Consider the following 19891-nt stretch of genomic DNA (forward strand, 5'->3'; position numbering starts at 1 on the left):
ATTGTCTTCTGGACAACTGTCAGATCAGCAGTCTTCCTCATGATTGTGTAGCCTAGTGAACCAAACTGAGAGACCATTTGAAGGCTCAGGAAACCTTTGCAGGTGTTTTGAGTTGATTAGCTGATTGACATGTCACTATATTCTAATTAGTTGAGATAGTGAATTGGTGGGTTTTTGTTAAATGTGTGCCAAAATCATCACAATTAAAAGAACCAAAGACTTAAACTACTTCAGTCTGTGTGCATTGAATTTATTTAATACACGAGTTTCACAATTTGAGTTGAATTACTGAAATAAATGAACTTTTCCACGACATTCTAATTTATTGAGATGCAACTGTATATGGGTGATAATTCACTTGAAAGACCAGTTCGATTGTTTTCCATCAGCGGAGACTGAGAGCTGAATTTCTACACCAGATTTGATGGTTTATGATTTGATGGCTCTGAAGCCTTGCTCATGGTCAAGAATCCAATCCAGTTACTATGGAAGCCTCTTGAGTAAACGCCTGTGTCGATGATCAGACCCCAGATAAGGCTGCGACCGGTTTTCTCTCTCAAAGCCAGACGCGCCTCCCGTTCGGTCACGTTGAAGCTGACGTTGATAAGCTGCAAGAGCAGCAGGTGCAGTAAACCTCCTGTCACAACACAGCTGTACCAGGCACAGGTGAAACACAGAGCAGAACTGATGAACAGAAAGACGGAGACAAATAGGTTAATTTTATTATTATTATATGTTATATTATTAATACTCAAAATACTAAAAATGCTGTTATGAACAGTCATACTGAAGCTGTGTGAACTTGAGGATCAAAACTTTCATCTTAACTTTAAAGTTGCAATACTAAAATTACTTAAACTGAAATTAAATAGAATAGAAAACATATATAAAGGTGTAGAACCATCTCAAGGATGATCAGAAGAAATGGACAGCACCTGAGTTAAATATATGAGTGTCACAGCAAAGGGTCTGAATACTTAGGACCATGTGATATTTCAGTTTTTCTTTTTTAATAAATCTGCAAAAATGTCAACAATTCTGTGTTTTTCTGTCAATATGGGGTGCTGTGTGTACATTAATGAGGAAAAAAAATTTACTTAAATGATTTTAGCAAACGGCTGCAATATAACAGAGTGAAAAATTTAAGGGGGTCTGAATACTTTCCGTACCCACTGTATATATATACACACACACACACACACACAGTATATACAAGCTTTATCTTTGAACAAGGAAAAAAATATTTAACAAACTCAGGTAGAAACGGCAAACGAGATAATGACTGGCTAGCAGTTGTGTAGGTCTCCAAGGACAGGAAATATCTAGGTTTACTTTAGTGTAATGAGCACTGATGGAGCTGAGCCTTATCTAAATGATGTCTACAGGCAGAGCAAGAGGGTTTTCTAGGCCTGTCTGTCCACCTTGCAAAGCCAGATGTGTGGGCTGTATGCGTAGTTGTATTGAAAAGTAGTTGGTATAAAGTAAGTTTGTGTGTGTGTGTGTGTGAGAAATTAAAAGATAATTCAAAATATGAATAAATAATCATATATAAATAATACTAAAATAGTGCACTGCAGCCCACAACTTCTGTCTTAAAGGAACAGTACACCCAAAAATATGTTTAGTACAACCATTCAGCTTTTCGCTTTACAAGATGTTAATTGATGGACTGGAGGCATGCTGATTATTCGTGGAGTATTGTGATGTTTTTATCAGCTGTTTGGACTCTTTCTGACGGCACCCATTCACTGCAGAGGATCTGTGTGAACAAGTAATGTAATGCTAAATTTCTCCAAATCTGTTCCAATGAAGAAACAAACTCATCTACATCTTGGACAGCCTGAGGGTGAGTACATTTTCGGCAAATTTTGGTTTATATGTGAACTATTCCTTTAACCAGCGGCATAAATTTTGGGCAGGACTTTGTGTTTGTATGAAGAATGGCAGATGATGATTGGGAAAGACTTAATTTTTGTTCAGTTTGTTCTCAAACCCTCAACAATTCTGCTGAATACTGATATGGTGCATTTGAAGCAGCAAAGTTACTTTTTCATGAATAACTAATGAACTGGAAGGAACAGAGGTGTTAAGAAAGGTCTGAAAAGAGGGTCAGAACCAATTGAATTAAATAGAACAGAAAGCATTTCTGTGAGTTTGTATATTTGGATCCAAACCTGAACTGGTTGTAGACGTCAGGACAGTAGAACAGTGCAGTCATTACATTCTGGTCGGAACACACGCTTCGAAGAACCAAACTGATCCCGTACAGCGATGTCAGCAGAAAGAAAACAAGTGTCAGAAGGAAATTGCGGTGATTGTCCTGCCCCACACAGCTGTTGATCCTAACGCAAACCAAAATGACAAACAAGACACTGAACTGAGACCTGGAGATCATTTTCACATATCACTTACACAGAGTAAGAAGAATGCAGAGGGTGAGATCACCTCACTGGCTCCAGTACACATATGTTTACATGAAGAGCAAGACATTTTACAGCTGCGCTGAACAAAAAGTTTGATTACTGCATATTAATCCATAACATAATAAATGGACAACTAGAATGTTCTGAGATTTCCAACATAACAATGGGCATATTCAGTGCATAGCACATGAGCTAACCCAACTGATACAGGAATTCTGGTAACTGTGCACTCTTTGATTTCATTAAGGATTACATTCTGTGTTTTGTTTCTGGGAAAGTAAAATTATAAGAGTATGCAGATAAGACTTCACCATGCAGCATACAATATCTAATATTAGATGCTAAAGATGGGTCAATAACTAAAGCAAAATGCTGGTAATGCTAATGTGCGCATTTACATAAAAATTAAGTATATTTGATGGGCATGAAAAATACTGCATGAAAATTAGCCCTATTCTAGCAACATGTTTTTTGCATTTTTTTAATCAATTCAAATATTCTCCCAAAATCTCATTACGTTTTATTATTTACATCTTGATGAATCTTTCATCATTGGATTTTCAGTACTGTAGCTATATATAAAATAACACATTTTACAAAAACATGAAAATTAATATTTAATATATATATATATATATACACACACATATATTATGTATATTATATCATTTTTATGTATTTATGCAGTGTGTGTAATATATATATATATACATACATATCAAAAATAAAAGTTTGTTTACATAATATACTGGTGTGTACAATTTCCATAAAAATATTTCACAATCCAAAAATGTTTTGAGTGAAATATGATCCAAACATAATAATGACTGAGACCCTCTTGAATAAGCAGTGCTTTTTAAATAAACCCACCCACCAGACACAGTGGTGGTCCAGACGCAGGATGCAGACCCCACAGATCCTGCAGTGTCCCGCTCTCGGGGGCCGCACCACTTTGCATACTGCGCACCAGTTCCTCCTCTGAACACTCTGCTGTGCTGTCCCAGATTCACAAGTTTGTTCATGATTGGCTATCACCACCTGGTGCTGTGCTCCATTTAGATAGGCGGCATCTACGTCAGACGGAGGTTTGTGATAGGTCACTGTACTATGAGTGTCAGTTGGATGAGGCCTGACGTAGCCCGGCCCCCTCTTAGTGATTATAAGGAAAATTACCGTAAGAGCAACACCCACTGTCACAACGGTAAACTGAAGGTGATTCACACCACCACGAGGAACGACTTCGGTGATGAAGAGGTAGAACATGTAGAAGAGGGAGAAGAGTGCGAGGCTGAGGAAGAATAACGTGTGTCCTTTCTTTCGGTGAGTGAAATAGTAGTACCAAAGGACCAAGACGGGCACTGCAGTTAGCACTAAAATACCCAGCAGGTAGTGCAAAGCTGCAATGTGCAAAAAAACAGGAAGCAGAATAAGAGGAGGGATCACTGATATATCAACTTGTCTGGCTCCAGATATCCAGGGCACTCGGAGACGATCATTGAACGTGGCCATAGCCCGAGACAGAGAGTCTGAATTTTGAGGCTGCTTCTTCATCCATCTGGAAAATAACAAATTCAATCATACTCATCATTTAATCATTTAAGCAGTAATCTATGAATCCAAAGTGCTTACCTGTCACAAGCCTCATCCAAATCCTCACAGTCACAGCAACATGCTGCCAAGTGACTGCGTCCGCCATGACGATCAATGTACTCGCAACAGCACAGAGGATCATCCTGATCTAGTGTGTGACGGGATCTCTTCGTCATGATGGATATCAGCCGATAAAATGGAGGTGAGGGAAGATATTGCATTCCTGTGAGGAAACCAGATTGCACGTTTATTAGATTTATGTGGCTGACTAATGGGTAGACAAAAATATACATTGTATATTGTATTGGTCATTCATCTGGCATATCCTAGAATATCCCGTATGTAAAGGGACAATGTCCCTGAGGATGCACCATCTGGAACAATTTCTTGTATATGTGGTGTCTATGGTTTATAGTTTGCACATACTTGAGTCACATTATGTTAAATGGTGTGAGAATCAGTTTAAAAGTAGATTATTAATGCATCCAGGCCTGTGCATTAGTTATATACAACCAAAAAAAGCATAAAAAGGCATTTTCATGACTAAAAATTATAGAAAATAAAATAAAATATTAAAAACATTAAACTTATTTTATTTCCGTGTCAGACGCTTTTATCCAAAGCAACATACATTGCATACAATGTAGTCCTGCATTTTATCGGTTCATGCATTCACTAGGAATTGAACCCATGACCTTGGGTATATATATATATATATATATATATGTATGTATGTACTATGTATAAATAAATAAACACTGGCTCCAGATAGATAGATAGATAGATAGATAGATAGATAGATAGATAGATAAAAGCAATGAGGTTCTGATTGACGACCATTGAGAACACGGCATATAATAAAAGTAATCACGATAATATGTAAATAAACTGATAGTGAAATGTCAGACGTAACATGCGGCATGCGATGTTTCATACTTACAGTACAAAACATTCATACTGCAGAAATAGTTCCTTTCGGGCAGCAGGGAGTACTTTCAGTGTGAGCGTCAGCGTCTGGCTTTGCTAGAATCAGAGTCTCATTTTCGGTAGTGGAATATTTGAGTCTTTTTACCCAGCTGCTCTACCAGAGCTTACTTAGTCATTTACTCCATATAAATTACTTACAGTTGCCCAAGAAAAACTACACAAAGCGGCCCAAATCTACGAGGTTCACAACAGAGAGCACCAGGAAGTCGCGTAACATAAACAGCAACAGCGCACAGCACGCGCGTTTGACCGCCCTGTGGACGTGACTGGCGAATGTCTTCCTGACGTCAGTGCAAACTAACCCTTTCATTTCCTCCGATTATAAACTTTACTTAATGGCCATGGTTTGTTACAGAGAACCAGTGTTGGGGAAAGTTACTTTTAAAAGTAATGCGTTACAATATTGCGTTACTCCATAAAAAAGTAACTAATTACTTTTTATGGAAAGTAATGCGTTGCGTTACTTTTTAAATCTGGACAGGGCTTGTTTGTTTGTTTTTAATATAAAAAAGTTATATTTTTGGCAAATATAAAAGCCTTTGCACACCAAAAGTGAAATGAATAAGCCTCAGTCTGAAGGAAATGTAAATTTACGTCCGTGCAGTAGAATGCAGAAGAAGAAATTTCAACACACTTCAGCAATAAAAAAGACACAGATGTTTGTCTAGAGTCATTTGTGCTTATTAGTACGGTTGAACTGGATCATCGAAGGTCAGAAGCAAAGACATTGGTTAATAGAATGGGATTAAATACATAAAGGATATTTGTGTTGTTTAACATTTAATTATTGCAGGTTTACGTCATATTCTGAGTTGCATTATTTTTATTCATTTTGAGGAATACTGAATCTGTTTTTTTTTTGAGAGAGAGATTAATTAATGCATATTCATATTTATTTTAGAACTACATTAACATCTGATTTCTCTCAACAAAAAAAAGTAATTTGCGTTACTTATTTGAAAAAGTAACTCAGATATTCTCTTGTAAATTAAAAAGTAATGCGTTACTTTACTAGTTACTTGAAAAAAGTAATCTGATTACGTAACTCGCGTTACTTATAATGCGTTACCCCCAACACTGCAGAGAACACCGTTTCCAGATGCTTCCAGTCTGATTTTCTCTCTCTCACTTATTCGCCTTTAATGGACATTGAATTGAAAATGGCAAGAGTTAAAATAGAGAATACCTATGTATTAGTAACAATCTTTTTTGTGCTTCTGGACAAACACAAAATGCAACATATTTCAAGTTCCTTGACAGACCGTGCACGTGACGTCATTAAGGGCTGTGTATGCACGTCTGCAGCCTTTTAAAACCTAAAAACTTGAACTTTTTTTCAGTAATATTTCTCTATTTTAGAGACCCAGACAGCACTTTCGGGGGCATGTTGTCACACCCTATGGATGAATAGTTATAATGTATAGCAATGTTGTGATATTTCATGCCTAGGTTGCCATAAGAAAATCTCAAAATCATAAGTTTCACAAATTGAACATTGTAACGCCATGGGAATTTTATTTATAAATAGGTTCCAAATATTTTTTATATATAAAAAAAAAATCAGAAGAAAATGTTCAATCTATGCAGAAAAAATAGACATCTATACACATCCACCCCTTACATATTTTTCTGTGAAAGAATTAAATGCTTGAGGATTACACATTCTCTTTTAATAAATTACCACACTTTTCAATGATGTGTCACAAATTTAGTTCACAGTGACAATACGGTCCCTAAAATTTGAACAACAAAAGTGGTATTTTAAAGACCAAGAGTGTAAACAATTTAAAACATCAAACATGACCACTCATCCTTTACAGTAAACTTCAGATATTTTATCTTCACACAAACTTGTACTATTAGACTTTATTAAAATCCTGATAAACATTCAAAACCTACAAGCATTCATCAATTTCAATAAGCATAATCATTGGTCTCTAGTGATCCCTACTTTAATAAGGTTTTAAGGTGCAATCATTTACAAATTCTTAGAGGGATCTTAAGACAAGGACATTATCTAAATCAAGACAAAAAGGCCACATGACTAAATGTTAGGCAGATCTTTAAAGTGAGCTAGAGGCAATGGGCCTGCATTGCCCCCTTTATAATTTAAGACCCTGTGCAACTGCACTGAATCCATTACATCTGAAACTTCTGTTGCAGTCCAGAAAAAAAAAATTTATATATAAAAAAAAAATCAGAAGAAAATGTTCAATCTATGCAGAAAAAATAGACATCTATACACATCCACCCCTTACATATTTTTCTGTGAAAGAATTAAATGCTTGAGGATTACACATTCTCTTTTAATAAATTACCACACTTTTCAATGATGTGTCACAAATTTAGTTCACAGTGACAATACGGTCCCTAAAATTTGAACAACAAAAGTGGTATTTTAAAGACCAAGAGTGTAAACAATTTAAAACATCAAACATGACCACTCATCCTTTACAGTAAACTTCAGATATTTTATCTTCACACAAACTTGTACTATTAGACTTTATTAAAATCCTGATAAACATTCAAAACCTACAAGCATTCATCAATTTCAATAAGCATAATCATTGGTCTCTAGTGATCCCTGCTTTAATAAGGTTTTAAGGTGCAATCATTTACAAATTCTTAGAGGGATCTTAAGACAAGGACATTATCTAAATCAAGACAAAAAGGCCACATGACTAAATGTTAGGCAGATCTTTAAAGTGAGCTAGAGGCAATGGGCCTGCATTGCCCCCTTTATAATTTAAGACCCTGTGCAACTGCACTGAATCCATTACATCTGAAACTTCTGTTGCAGTCCAGAAAAAAAAAAGTGTGTCCATCAAATTAGCATCAAGCATTTCAGGACATGATTGTGAGAAGCCCTTGTGCTTCAACCTGATACACTGTTGTTACTTCAATGTTTAACTTCAGCAATATCAGATTTGAAGAATGAGAAAATGCACTGTTGCTTCTCTCCTTCAGCTTCAAGGTCAAGTTAGTAAATCCAAGAGGAATTTGCGAAATTGAGTGTACTAGTGCGAAAGTCCCCTCCAAGACAAAAACAGCACTGAAAAAGAAAAAAAAAAACATCCAACCATAACAAAAAAGCCCAGAGAGAGGATGAACATGGCTACGAGCCTGCCCTGAAGTGACAGTACCTATGGCAACACTCCTCAGCAAGGACAAGTCTTATGGGAAGAAAACCCTTTTGTTGTCAGGTCACCAAACTCAATGCCATTTAAAGCTGAGAGGAGGATCTGTTGTAGCCCTGAAAGGTCTGCTGAAGCACCACAAGAGAACTGCGTAGCTGTGGAGAAGGAACCAGCAAAAATAAACAATCACATAAGAGACTTCTCAGCCAATAGAGATACCGTATGTAGCTATAGTTTTGACTAACAACATAAGATCAACTTTTTCTGGTCAAGAACTGCCCAATTAGACAGGAAGGATCATCTCACTGATGTGTAATGTTGAACAACCACAGTTTGTTTTGCATTTACATGTCATTGCAGGGTGTGTTTAATAGAACACCCAAACATACCTGTTCTAGAAGGTTAATGGAGTCCTGCAGTACTGCTCTCAGTAAATGTGCTTCTTCTCGACTTCTGTGTGGCATACCCGGTCTAGGCCCTTGGCCAGGTGCCAAACTACATAAAAACATGAAGTCAGTTTTGTTCATAAAAATTCACAAAATTTACAATGTGAAAGAGCCTTTACCTGGACTCTACTCTCTCCTTCATTCTGTGCTTGGTGTTCAGATACATACGGTGAGCGACATCTTCCATGGCCCAAAGTTTATAGAACAGCCCCAAGTTCAGAACCACCAGAACAAAAAGACTGAGAGGCAAAACAATGTGACATTCGTAAGCACATTAGGTTTTTAAGTAATTCTAAATCATCATGGTTAAAACTGGCAGTTTTTCTTCCATGTTTCACACTGCAGATGTAAGCTGCATATGTTTATTTTGGCAACCATGTTAACAGGCTGGAAAGTTCACACAGCAAATTTTCTATTTTTGCCACTGCAGCACACTGAACACAGCAGAAAATATGGAGAACATGCACTGTTAACCCATTTATCAACGCAATCTTTTGCAAAATAGCAACATATGGAATACACAGTGAAAGTTTACGGGATTCTAGGTTCCAAACAAACAACACTTTCCATTCATTAAATCTTACTGAAAACATGTGCTTTAAGTTGTTTGTTAAAATTTGCAGTCAATTCTGTTATGTGTAGATTATTTACCATTTGAATGAAAATGTGCTCACCTTCCTCATGCAAATCAAGAGTAGTAACTCTAACAACCATTTTATGATTTTAGGTTGTAATTAGAGGAAAAACACAATGTAGTAACCTAGAATCTTTTGTGGTTGTTACGCGGCAGAAACACTGTCAATGTCAGAGCTCCAAGCTTACGCACAGCTTACTGTGTGTGTATGAGGTGTGAAACAGGCCTTATAGTGTGAATGAAGCCTTACATTAAGCTCATCCCAAACACAATCGAAGTGATGTTCCATCTGTGTTGTGTGTTCTTTATATCCATGGCACCTATAATGTAACATGCAATGTAAGTCTAATTGTTATAAGTCTAATACACAATGTCTTCAATGTTTGCTTAAATATTAAAAAGCATAGGCCACAAAACAAACATCTTATTGGCATTAAAACAATTTCTGGTGGTTTAATCAGTATTTTAAGGCCAGTAGCAGAGATATTGGATTCAAAGATTAAAACTATACATATATTTATACCCATGGTGCCGTCTCTCTGCTGATCTAAGTCTGCGCTGTACTGCTTCCCTGGCTTCATGTGTTCCTGTAGGGTGCGACTGTAAGTTCTTCGTCTTCTGCGCAAACCACCCGTCTTTCCAGCATCTCCGCTTCCTTGAGTCAACTCTGCCTCCTCTTCAAGCAGCTCTGCCTCTGGAATGTGCATTGTGAGGTGAAGATCATTAAAAATGCATTAATTTGTGAGTCCAGAGTTATTTTAAGGTCAGTGGATCGATTATGGATCTGGCTTTTGGCACCCCTGTAGTTAAGTAATTAAATGGCCTTGCAGGCAATGGATCTAAGGGTGGATTCACACTAGCACTTTTGGTGCACACCCGGGTTCGATTGACGTCAGAGTTCGGTTCGTTTGGATGATGTGAACGCTGTCTTCCGAACTCGGGTGCGCACCCCTTGAACCGTACCCGAGTCCGCTTAATAAGGGTGGTCTGAGGTACGGTTCATGTGAACTCCGGTACGGTTCGCTGCTGATGTGAATGCAATCGTACCAAATCACAGAAGTGAAACGCTATTTATGACGTATTATTTGATAAAAATGTGTGTTTCACTCACTTTCCTGACGAGCGTGACTGACGCGCTGCAAGCAGAGAGCTATATATCTCATTTCTGTTTGCCTTCAGAGTACTTTAGAGCATTTGCATAAGGCAGATGTAAGTGCAGTTATGTACTGAAGCTTTGGAAACAAAACCAACGGTTCAAAAGCATAAATATAAAATTGAAGAGAGCAATGCTATGCATTTTGCAGTCTTTTCTTGCACCATCGTTACTAAGCAACGGGGTAAACAGCTGCTGGCTTGATAACGCAAACGAACCGCGGTTCGGACCCAAATAATATAATACAAACACAGTCCAGCGGGGGCAGGGGGAGGGGGGAGCAATCGAACTCTGGTTCGGACCAAGCAATCGAACCAAGTGTGAAAGCACCCTAACTGATGCATTTCACCAATAGGAAACGGACACATCCATGCTGCTAATAGCCCTCCCTAGACACTCTCATCAGGTCACTAATGTTCATTACTCTTTTAATTCCCTAATCCAACATCCCATGGCAGAGAAGCTATTAGCCAGCTATCTATTTCCAGTCGATAAGGAAAAAATATATTAATCCATATTAGTTTTGGACTATAGCTTTATATTGTTATTTTGTTTTGAAGTGTTTTATACGCTGTTCTGTTTTGATTTGTAGCGAAGGATATATAGACTCAGACAAGGCAATGGATTGCAGACTGGCCCACTATAAAGCAGTGCTACTTGTACTTTTATAGGTTTTTATTAATATTAATTAATTTGAAAGTTTATATATTATATTTTCTGTTTTCCTTTTACTTTTATAGTTTTAGTAAAAAAAATGTGTGTGGTTTTGTCTTTTTTATTTTGTAAATATGTCTATATCATTTTTATTTCAGTTTTAGCTTTAATTATTTTAGTACATCAAGTTAAACTAAATGAAAATGAGAAATGTTGACTTGGGAACTAGAAGTAACAAATTATTTTTATATTTTATTTTTTATTTTAGTTATTTTTATTAACTTTTTTATGGTTTTAGTTGTATTCTATATATAGCCTAACTATAATAACTGTGAACCTTATGAAGTGAACAGTGACATAATATAATTAGTGACATTCAGTCATCTAGAACAGTGTTTCCCAACCTTTTTTTAGTCGCGGCACCCTTTGGAAAAATTTTAACAAACTTGTGGCACCCTACAAAATTAATTTTGTCACAATATTTGAATTTCTAACTTCGATGTGATAATTTGAAAAGTACAGATATTTGGTACAACAGGGAAGAACTGCAGAATATAATGTCATACAGATATTTTTTATTTTATTAAAAAAAATTGTCCATCAATGGTGGCAATCAGTAGGCTAATTTCTAATGAAGAGACCAATTTATAGGACTGATTTTAATGTAGGCTTTTATACATATGTAAACATTATTTAATTACCATTATAACTAGCTATCTCACAAATTTTTGCTCATTCAGTGTTTTTTTTATTTTACAGTGGGGTAATTTTGGTGCAGTAGCACGAGATAGCTTGATTTAAAACTTTGAATTGAATAAAAAATGACAAGTAAGCAGTCAGTAATAAAATAAGAACAAATAAAAACAAATAAAGAAATTAATAATGATAGCACAAATAAAAAATAATGACAGGCCTTCGAATGAAATAAATAGCTTTTTAGTTTTTCAGGTAGGTCTAACAGTAGGGTTAAGATATTTAATTTTTACCTATTATCCAAATAATGTTTAGTCCTAGAAAGCTATTATTATCAAAACACGCGAGCATAACAGTGGTTAGCAGATCAATGAATGTGAGGGCAGCGTTACCAGAGTTGCCCATATACCACACCATGTTACAACACAGCAGGGCTATTGCAGACAGAAACAATACTGTACTACATCGATGTTTCCCGTCGGCTCAATTTTTGAGTGGACTTTGCTGTTCCGATTCGCATGAACGGTATATGAGTGGTGCGACTGAGCGGAGCACACACGCATAGAGTGGATAATACGCAGAGCGTCACACCTCGTGAAAGTGAAACCTGAGCAGTGAACTAATTTTCGGCAGCCAAAATGTCGGTGCATCTCTAATTATTGGCTAATTATATAATATCAGAAATGGATATTATATAATAGATGCTTTTTTGAACATTTTAGCAATTTAAAAATATTAAAAAAGGATTTTTTACACAGCACCCCTGCTCTTGACAGGCGGCACCCCGGTTGGGAAACACTGATCTAGAAAATGGGCACAATCTACAAGAAGTTAAACGGATGAGTAAAAAGGGAAAATAGAGGGTTAGGGAAAGTAAAAATGCATTATACCAACCAAGGTGTCTGAAGTAGTCTTCTAGGCCACTCCAGGAGTTTTTTGTGATAAAGGATTTCACAAGACCCCATGGGTGCTTTTTGTATTTGACATCAGTGTAAATCCTGCACAGAGAGATCATGAGTTCAACTATTTACTAAATGGCTCTTACATCAAGAGATTTCAGTGCTATAGTCAAAATGAAAGTGGTTAGACGTACAGATATGAGGATACCGCTCACCTGAGTCTGCACTTGTGCTTGGAGTTGCGGATGATACAGTAGCGATTCTGAGTGTAGAAGTAGTCATGGTAAGGTACATCATGTGTGTAGACCTCTGCATCTATCATGTAGTACTGACCCTCCCTCGACTCTTTATATAGTGTCTAAAATACACAAGGAATAGAAATCAGAAAATATTCCACATACACATACAGGACGAATTTACACAGCAGCACAATACAGATGTCAGTCCTGTTTGGATTGCTAAATATGGTTCTGTTCAGTTTAGTTTGGTTACGTGTCCATATAGATATTATGCAACATTATTCAATCCTGTGCACTGCTGTATGTACAGGACAATTTGAGAGTCAATCCTACACATTCATTGTATGAATGTAGACACAGTCATCAAGCAGGTCATTACTGCATAAAAACATGATTATTGCATCAACTTTAAAGTCCAATTAGCTCAAACAGCCACGATTAGATCAAATAACTGGATGAAGCTGAATTTGTAATTGCAGCACACCTCCAGTCATTTTATTGTTAAAAATGTTAATTGTTGCATAACATAAATGGAAACAAAAGCTGTCTATTGCCTAATTAATTGTTTTAAACAAAACAGTGGGTATATTTTTTAACTATTCTTTGCATCGCAGACTAAGAGCTGAAAGACCAGAAGAATGTATGTGAAGTTCAGTTAAAATGGTTCTGGCAAACTAATTTATTGTTTTATGGATTTAATTTCACACAAAAACAACTGACAAAGCACAGACAACTAGACTGGACATACTGATTTGTCAGATTTGTAAGATAAAAGTGGCAACAACAGGTGCAAATATTACAAAAATAATCAAAGGAAGGACCCATCACCCCTCAGAATTCACAGAAACTTGTGATCCACAACTGCAGCTCCTTCCTGCTAACCAAGTCTCTAAATATAAATGTGACATAACCAAATACTGCATGTTAGCTGACAGTGCAACCAATGAAACGCAGCCTTTCAATAAGTTTGTACAACAATTTTTACAATTTGTTTGACACAAAAATCACAAGTCACTTTTGAATCTCCTGCGTAGGTAGCAAACAGTGGTGCAATTCGCTAGTTTTTGGAACAAAGACAAAGTTGTGACTCTAACCTGGGTTTCTGTGGCAGTGGAAAACTTGCCAATCAGGGGGTTATTAATGGTGATGGTGAAGTTCAAAGTCCTTTTCATACCACCAGATTCCTCCCTTTGCCAAGAGGTAGAGCTTGCACCTGTCAGGTAATTTTTTTGTTACTATAAACTTTTGTTACTATAAACTGTATGGCAAAGCAATAAATGCAAAAACCAATGTTGGTATTTTTTAACTAAAACTACAATATTATAAAACATTGTTTTGGTAAGTGAAATCAATAAATAAATAAATCAATCAAGATGAAAAACTTAAACTTAGAAATGTTGCCTTGGACAATAACTGAATAAATATAAATTAAAGGTAAATATAAATATAAAACACATTTTGTAAATAAAATTATCAATAATTGTCATTATTGTCATTTATTGGGCAAATAAACTTAAACAACTAAATAGTATTTATTCACATAAAAAAGGCTCCTATGCCCTTCATAACAGCTTGCATTCTTGCTGGCATTGTTTATGCACTTTTTGACTGTAATTGGGTATCTGAAGAAAAAAACACTATAAAGCTCTCTGCCTTTCTTTCATAGATAACAGCAATAATTATATTATAGCATTAGAAATAGCCTACTACTGTTACTAAAGAGCTTACACATATTGGAGGACTAACCAATACAGAAAGCTAAAAAATGATTTTGGTAATCACCAGTACTGTTAGTTTAAAGCAGCAGTGGCACAAACCATAATTTGTTAAAAACCTTACATAAATTAGTTTTAATAAATTTAAGCATTGTATATAGCTATACATGTATATAGTTTAAATCTTTGCATTAAAAATTAAAATAATAACGGTGATAAAGACGAATAAAATCACAAACTCCATAATAGGTAACCAATAGGTAAGATTAATGTTCTGCAGGAACACGTTCACTTTGATCACAGTCACGTCTTACTGTCATTTCTTTATCCTGTAATAGGCGGTTATGAAGCGTCTGATATTTATATTCAGACAACTACACGCTGTTATCCCCTTACAGTTCCTACTCTCATAAAATACTCGCAATGCATGTTTACCTTTAAACCTCGATTTAACTTGATATGTGATAAATGTTTTTGTGCTGATTATTGTCTCTCTTTTCCATCTGTCTGACGCACGTGCCTGCCACGCCGGTGTTCTGGCGATTTGTGCTACCCTGTCAGATTTTGCTACCTCCCATTAAAACAGATGGTAGCATAATTCGATAGCGAAAAGTGCTACCTATCAGATTTTGCTTCCAGCATGATATTAATAAGGTGTGAGGCTTTATTATAGGGCTGAACGATTAATTGCATTTGCGATAATATCACGATATGAAAAAACGCGATTTTTCAATCGCAGAGGCTGCGATTACACTCGGTCACGTGACACACGAGAGTAAAGAGGTGTGTTCGACTTGAAGATCGATCGGTGTATGACATCAAAGTACGGCGAGAGAAAGACACAAATGATACATAGAGGAGTCAATTTTGTTCTGGGGGTCCTTTAGGATGGTTCTAAATTGACTGGGGTCCGGTACGCCAAAAGGTTGAGATTCACTGTCTTATAGCTCTCACAGTACTTTGATGACAAACACCTATCGGTCTAAGCAGCGCTGCTTCAAGTCAAGCGCGGACCATCAGCAGAAAAATAAAAGAAATAAAACAGTGTTTAGTGCAGTCCACATGTTTACATGTGTTTATTACAGTGACTTTGAATGACCTAAAGTAGTGTGGTAAAGCAACAGATTTGTTTTTATATTTCTGCAACATACTTTAGTTTGTGTGATTTGTTACTGACTTTCATATTAAGGTTTACACCAGACTTACTTGTCAGTGCTTTATGTTGTCATAATTATTACATACTTACAAGGTTGGAAGTTCAACAGATCAGTCAATATACTGTGATTGTAGTTAAATAAAAATGTAATTCATATCAATTCATGCATCACCTAATTTCACTGTAACCTATAGGCCTGGCCTACAGAAAATAACATTTATGTTTAATCTATCTAATAGTGTGTTGCTCATACTATACAATGATTTATAGCTTGTCTTTGTTGAATAATACAGAACATAAAGAGCTTTAAAAAAAGAATTGCACATTAAAAATCGCAATTAAATTATTTTCCAAAATCATTCAGCCCTACTTTATTAACATGTACACCTACCCCAACCCTAAACCTACCCGTACAGTAGGATAAATACAGTGATGGTAGCATAATCTGACAGGTAGCATTATTTGTCAGAACACCGGCGCTCATTCAGTAAAGATTAAAACTCAACACAGACTGTCAGGACGGACCTTTATGCAAGCCATTACGCTAATGCATTAGCTTAAAATAAAGAATTATCATGTTTTGGGCAGCTTGGATCACGTAACACTCCCGCAGCAACTCATTCTGTTTCCTCCACTATTTTTTGATGCATTTTGTCCATAAAAATGCGTAATTCAGTGATTTTGCGTAATTTGTCGATGATGAATCAATTTTATCGATTAGTTGTTGCAGCCCTAATAAAGAGTATAATAGTACATGAATAACACTGGCAAAAATATAACACAATATTTCTGGAGGACCAAAGTCTACTACATGCTGAAATGAAAAGTTACCAATCACATTTATATAGGAATGGAACTGATGATTGTAAGAGAGGTAAAAGGAAAGAGAAACGTACCTATGATCTTCCTGATATCCATAAACCTCCGCATGAAATTAGAATCAGTGAAAAGCAGGTCAAACATCTTCTCAGCACTGATGTGAAAGACCCGGTTCACAAACAGCCTTCCCTGAGACACGGGAGACGCTGTCTCACGTTCTTCCACTACAAGAAATCAATACTGACGTAACCAAAATGCATCAAAACAGCCATGGAATGAGACATAGCTAAGACACACACACAAACAACTCACCCTCCTCCAGGCTGTCAGATCTGCTGTTATCGGAGATCTGGTCTTCATTGGCATTTAGATCCAGAGAGAGAGAGGAGCGTTTAGACACTCGTTCAGACCCTGAGCGGTTTAATGACAGATTTGGACTGCGCTGATGGGACGGGGTACTGAGAGTGTCATCCTGTTGAGATTTTGATACATATATCAAGTTCAAAACCTTAAACTTTGAACATGCCATTAATGAGCTCTACATCAAAGACATTGTACTTTCTTTAATCTTTATAAGCGAATCAAATGCAGAGTACAAAAAGATTCAACAGGTTGACCATTGATAGAATTCTGACTATATATTCACAGTGATTTTGTTGAATAGTCTTAATAACAATAACATACAATATTATTTCGACCAACAAACAAAATAAAAATTAAAAAATAATAATAATTATACACAATCTTTAAAATTTATATTTCTGATTTTAAAAAAATATAATATTTTTGTAGGTAGGAAATAAATGTTCATAAAAATAAAAATCTGGTAAAATCTCAAACAAGTTCTTAAATAAAATTGTCACCTACATTATAGTTTAAAGACTGAAATGTTTTGAGATTTTTTTTCCACTGTATCACCCAACCCTACCAGTCATTATACAAACAATTTCAGGAAAAATCCATCTGCCAAAGAAACATTTGTCAACGTACCCCTCCATTTGCTGAGAGCATGCTTTGCAGTCCTACTGAAGACTGTGTGTCGTCTCCCTGTGGTGTGGTGGCCTCATAAGAATTCAGCTCCCCTTGGGGAAGACGAAGCGATGTGGGCCTTTCTGGTCTCCCCGTGTAATCCTCTCCACGCATATTCAGACTGCAACAGAGAGATGGGACCTTAAAACCAAGTAACTGATCTCTCAGTTGTCCAAACAGGCGTTGACATGTGAAGATGTGATTGGTTGTGTGTACATGTGTGTAGTCAACCTGGGCACGGTAAGTGTGACGGTATCTACTGATGATTGAATGCTTTCCATTTCATCATGACTCAATCCTAAGTCGTTGCCATAATGCTGCTTAACCATCTGCAACAGCTCCAACTTGGTCAGTTTCTGCAAGACAGGAAAGCTACATTGAGCAATGTACACTCACATGTTTCCGCCTCTCCCATCTGCACGTTGGAAAAAAACTCAAGTTCCTGTACTGATGTTAATCTAAAACAGCAGATAAAACAGCCCTAACCTGCTTCACACATCACTGACCAGGGAGCAAATATGTTGGGAGGGCAAATGACACTGACATTATTTGGTACAAATTATTAGTAATAAACAACCCTTTGTTTAAAAACAAAATAATAAAAACAAGCAAATAATATTATGTAAATAGATACTATATAGCCAGTATCAGCCAAAGTGCAGTACAGTGCTATAATAAAAAGGTGGATTTTTTCCTCCCCAAAAATTTGTTTTTTAAAATTTGCCTTTTCAGTTCAATTCCATTCGCAGTCGTAACGATGGAAGACTGCCGAAAACTGCGGTTACCATGGAAATAAGGCGTAGAGATGTTTCAGCGACACACATTGTAAATGTAAATAGACCGTATCAGCGGACACAGGCAAGAGTTACTCGACAAAATGTGGCTGAAAAACTCAAATAAAACCTATATGAAAAAAGACTTTCGAGTATAAAGTTCACTAATATTCGCGTCGGTTTAAAAAAAAGTGGCCAAACAATCACAACGAAAAGCAAAACATAGTTTCAAGGCCGTATGGCACGGACACATTAACACAACAAACTGACGCGAATACATTTTATGGATTCATGAAGCTCTAAAAATTCCCCACCTATTTACAAATACATGACATGTTTAAAGAAGTAGCACCGTGTGTAATATATTCTCAACTCTACGTAAAATCTGACGGTGGGTAAAGTCTCTCCGTCTCGTCACCTACCTGCTGAACCCCAGTAACCTGAGCGCGTGTAGCGCGCGACTCGTGCTGAAATCAGGAAGTCACGAAAGGCTACAACTGCGCCGCCTAGTGGTGCGCTATTCATTGCCTTAAACTGCATATCTGCTTTATTCGTTTATCATATCGCTATACTAATTTTCCTGTCATTTTAGCTCTGCCGTTCCTAGTGCATGTAAGGAAAGAGGCACTATTTTCTGTTTTCAGTTGAAGAAAGCCACGTCTCGATGGGGTCAATGAACTATACATTTATTTGCTGCCTTGTCAAGTGTGCCCTACAGATTTAGGTTGTTTACACTTAAGCATATCCCTGACCATAGGTCTATAGAGTATTATTCTGTCTGTTTTCCTCATATGGTATTAATATGCCACATTAGTATCCACCCTAAGCTACAAAGAAATAGTTTGTGTCAGCAATTAAGACTGACTCAACACTGTAAAACTGATAATGGAAGTGTTCTTGAGAATAAGTGTTCTGCTTCTGGCAACCCCGTTCCTATTACATATCTATTTCAGATCATATTTCAGAATAAGCTGTTGTAGAGTAAAAATGTACAGTGATGTACATCATGCAGGTAATATGCTTTAGAAGATATGTAAATATAAAGAATATTTAAATCATCTAAAACAACGATAGTGAGGTTAAAAAGGAAAATGTTAAAAAGAAAGAAAGAAATCACCTTCTCCATTAGAACGTTCTGCCAAAGCCGAAACATACCCAGGAAACTTTTCTCTCTTGCTGAAAATGAGCTAAAGAACAACTGTGGAAAATGACAATATATGTATATTAATATATATATATATATATATATATATATATATATATATATATATATATATATATATATATACATATATATATATATATATGAATTTATCCTATACATGTATCTTCATAAATAGGAAAAAGCAAGAATGTAAAACCTTTGATCTCTGAACTTTACCTTCTCTGAATTAGTATTGATCTGGATGGCATTTGGTATCCATTTTGCTGTCTTCTCTCGTAATATTGAGATGATATCCTGCATATTTACTGTGATCTAAGACAAAATCAAGTTTATTAGGTTTATTAAAGCAGAGCAATGGAATCCATAACCGAAATTACTA

The 19891-nt window shown here is 36.3% G+C and overlaps 2 protein-coding genes across 4 annotated transcripts; both read right to left on the bottom strand.

Moving 5' to 3' along the window:
• Positions 1-335: 335 nt before the first annotated feature.
• LOC107584961 (palmitoyltransferase ZDHHC23-like) lies at positions 336-5269 on the bottom strand. Of its 3 annotated transcripts, none has more exons than XM_016271745.1 (5): positions 4954-5269; positions 4053-4236; positions 3298-3978; positions 2175-2333; positions 336-684 (listed from the first exon to the last, which is right to left on the bottom strand). In XM_016271745.1, exons 2-5 carry the CDS (start codon positions 4232-4234, stop codon positions 411-413), a joined length of 1296 nt encoding a protein of 431 aa, XP_016127231.1. In that variant the 5' UTR covers positions 4235-4236; positions 4954-5269; the 3' UTR covers positions 336-410. The 3 variants fall into 3 exon arrangements, with proteins under 3 accessions (XP_016127231.1, XP_016127232.1, XP_016127230.1); XM_016271746.1 differs by having other exon boundaries at positions 336-651; positions 2175-2342; XM_016271744.1 differs by having other exon boundaries at positions 2175-2342.
• A 2905-nt stretch (positions 5270-8174) lies between these two features.
• On the bottom strand, positions 8175-19488 carry LOC107584962 (GRAM domain-containing protein 1C-like). The gene is made up of 13 exons (XM_016271748.1): positions 19465-19488; positions 17806-17930; positions 17536-17695; positions 16858-17017; positions 16623-16769; positions 13950-14068; positions 12832-12974; positions 12612-12715; positions 9741-9911; positions 9468-9537; positions 8703-8822; positions 8527-8632; positions 8175-8292 (listed from the first exon to the last, which is right to left on the bottom strand). Exons 1-13 carry the CDS (start codon positions 19471-19473, stop codon positions 8224-8226), a joined length of 1503 nt encoding a protein of 500 aa, XP_016127234.1. The 5' UTR covers positions 19474-19488; the 3' UTR covers positions 8175-8223.
• Positions 19489-19891: the final 403 nt, after the last annotated feature.

Source organism: Sinocyclocheilus grahami, unplaced genomic scaffold (assembly GCF_001515645.1).
Source record: "Sinocyclocheilus grahami isolate Dianchi unplaced genomic scaffold, SAMN03320097.WGS_v1.1 scaffold65.1, whole genome shotgun sequence".
In the NCBI taxonomy this organism is placed as follows: domain Eukaryota; kingdom Metazoa; phylum Chordata; class Actinopteri; order Cypriniformes; family Cyprinidae; genus Sinocyclocheilus; species Sinocyclocheilus grahami.

Bases quoted from the DNA above. Each gene is read 5' to 3' on its own strand.
- LOC107584962 (XM_016271748.1), bottom strand. The intron at 17,696-17,805 runs GTTGACTACACA...TCTCTGTTGCAG, and splicing joins GTCACACTTACCGTGCCCAG to TCTGAATATGCGTGGAGAGG. The intron at 8,293-8,526 runs GTATGTTTGGGT...CCTTCTCCACAG, and splicing joins CCATTAACCTTCTAGAACAG to CTACGCAGTTCTCTTGTGGT.
- LOC107584961 (XM_016271744.1), bottom strand. From the start codon at position 4,234: ATGCAATATCTTCCCTCACCTCCATTTTATCGGCTGATATCCATCATG. The intron at 3,979-4,052 runs GTAAGCACTTTG...GTTATTTTCCAG, and splicing joins TTGGATGAGGCTTGTGACAG to ATGGATGAAGAAGCAGCCTC. The intron at 685-2,174 runs GTTTGGATCCAA...TCTGTTCATCAG, and splicing joins GACGTCTACAACCAGTTCAG to TTCTGCTCTGTGTTTCACCT.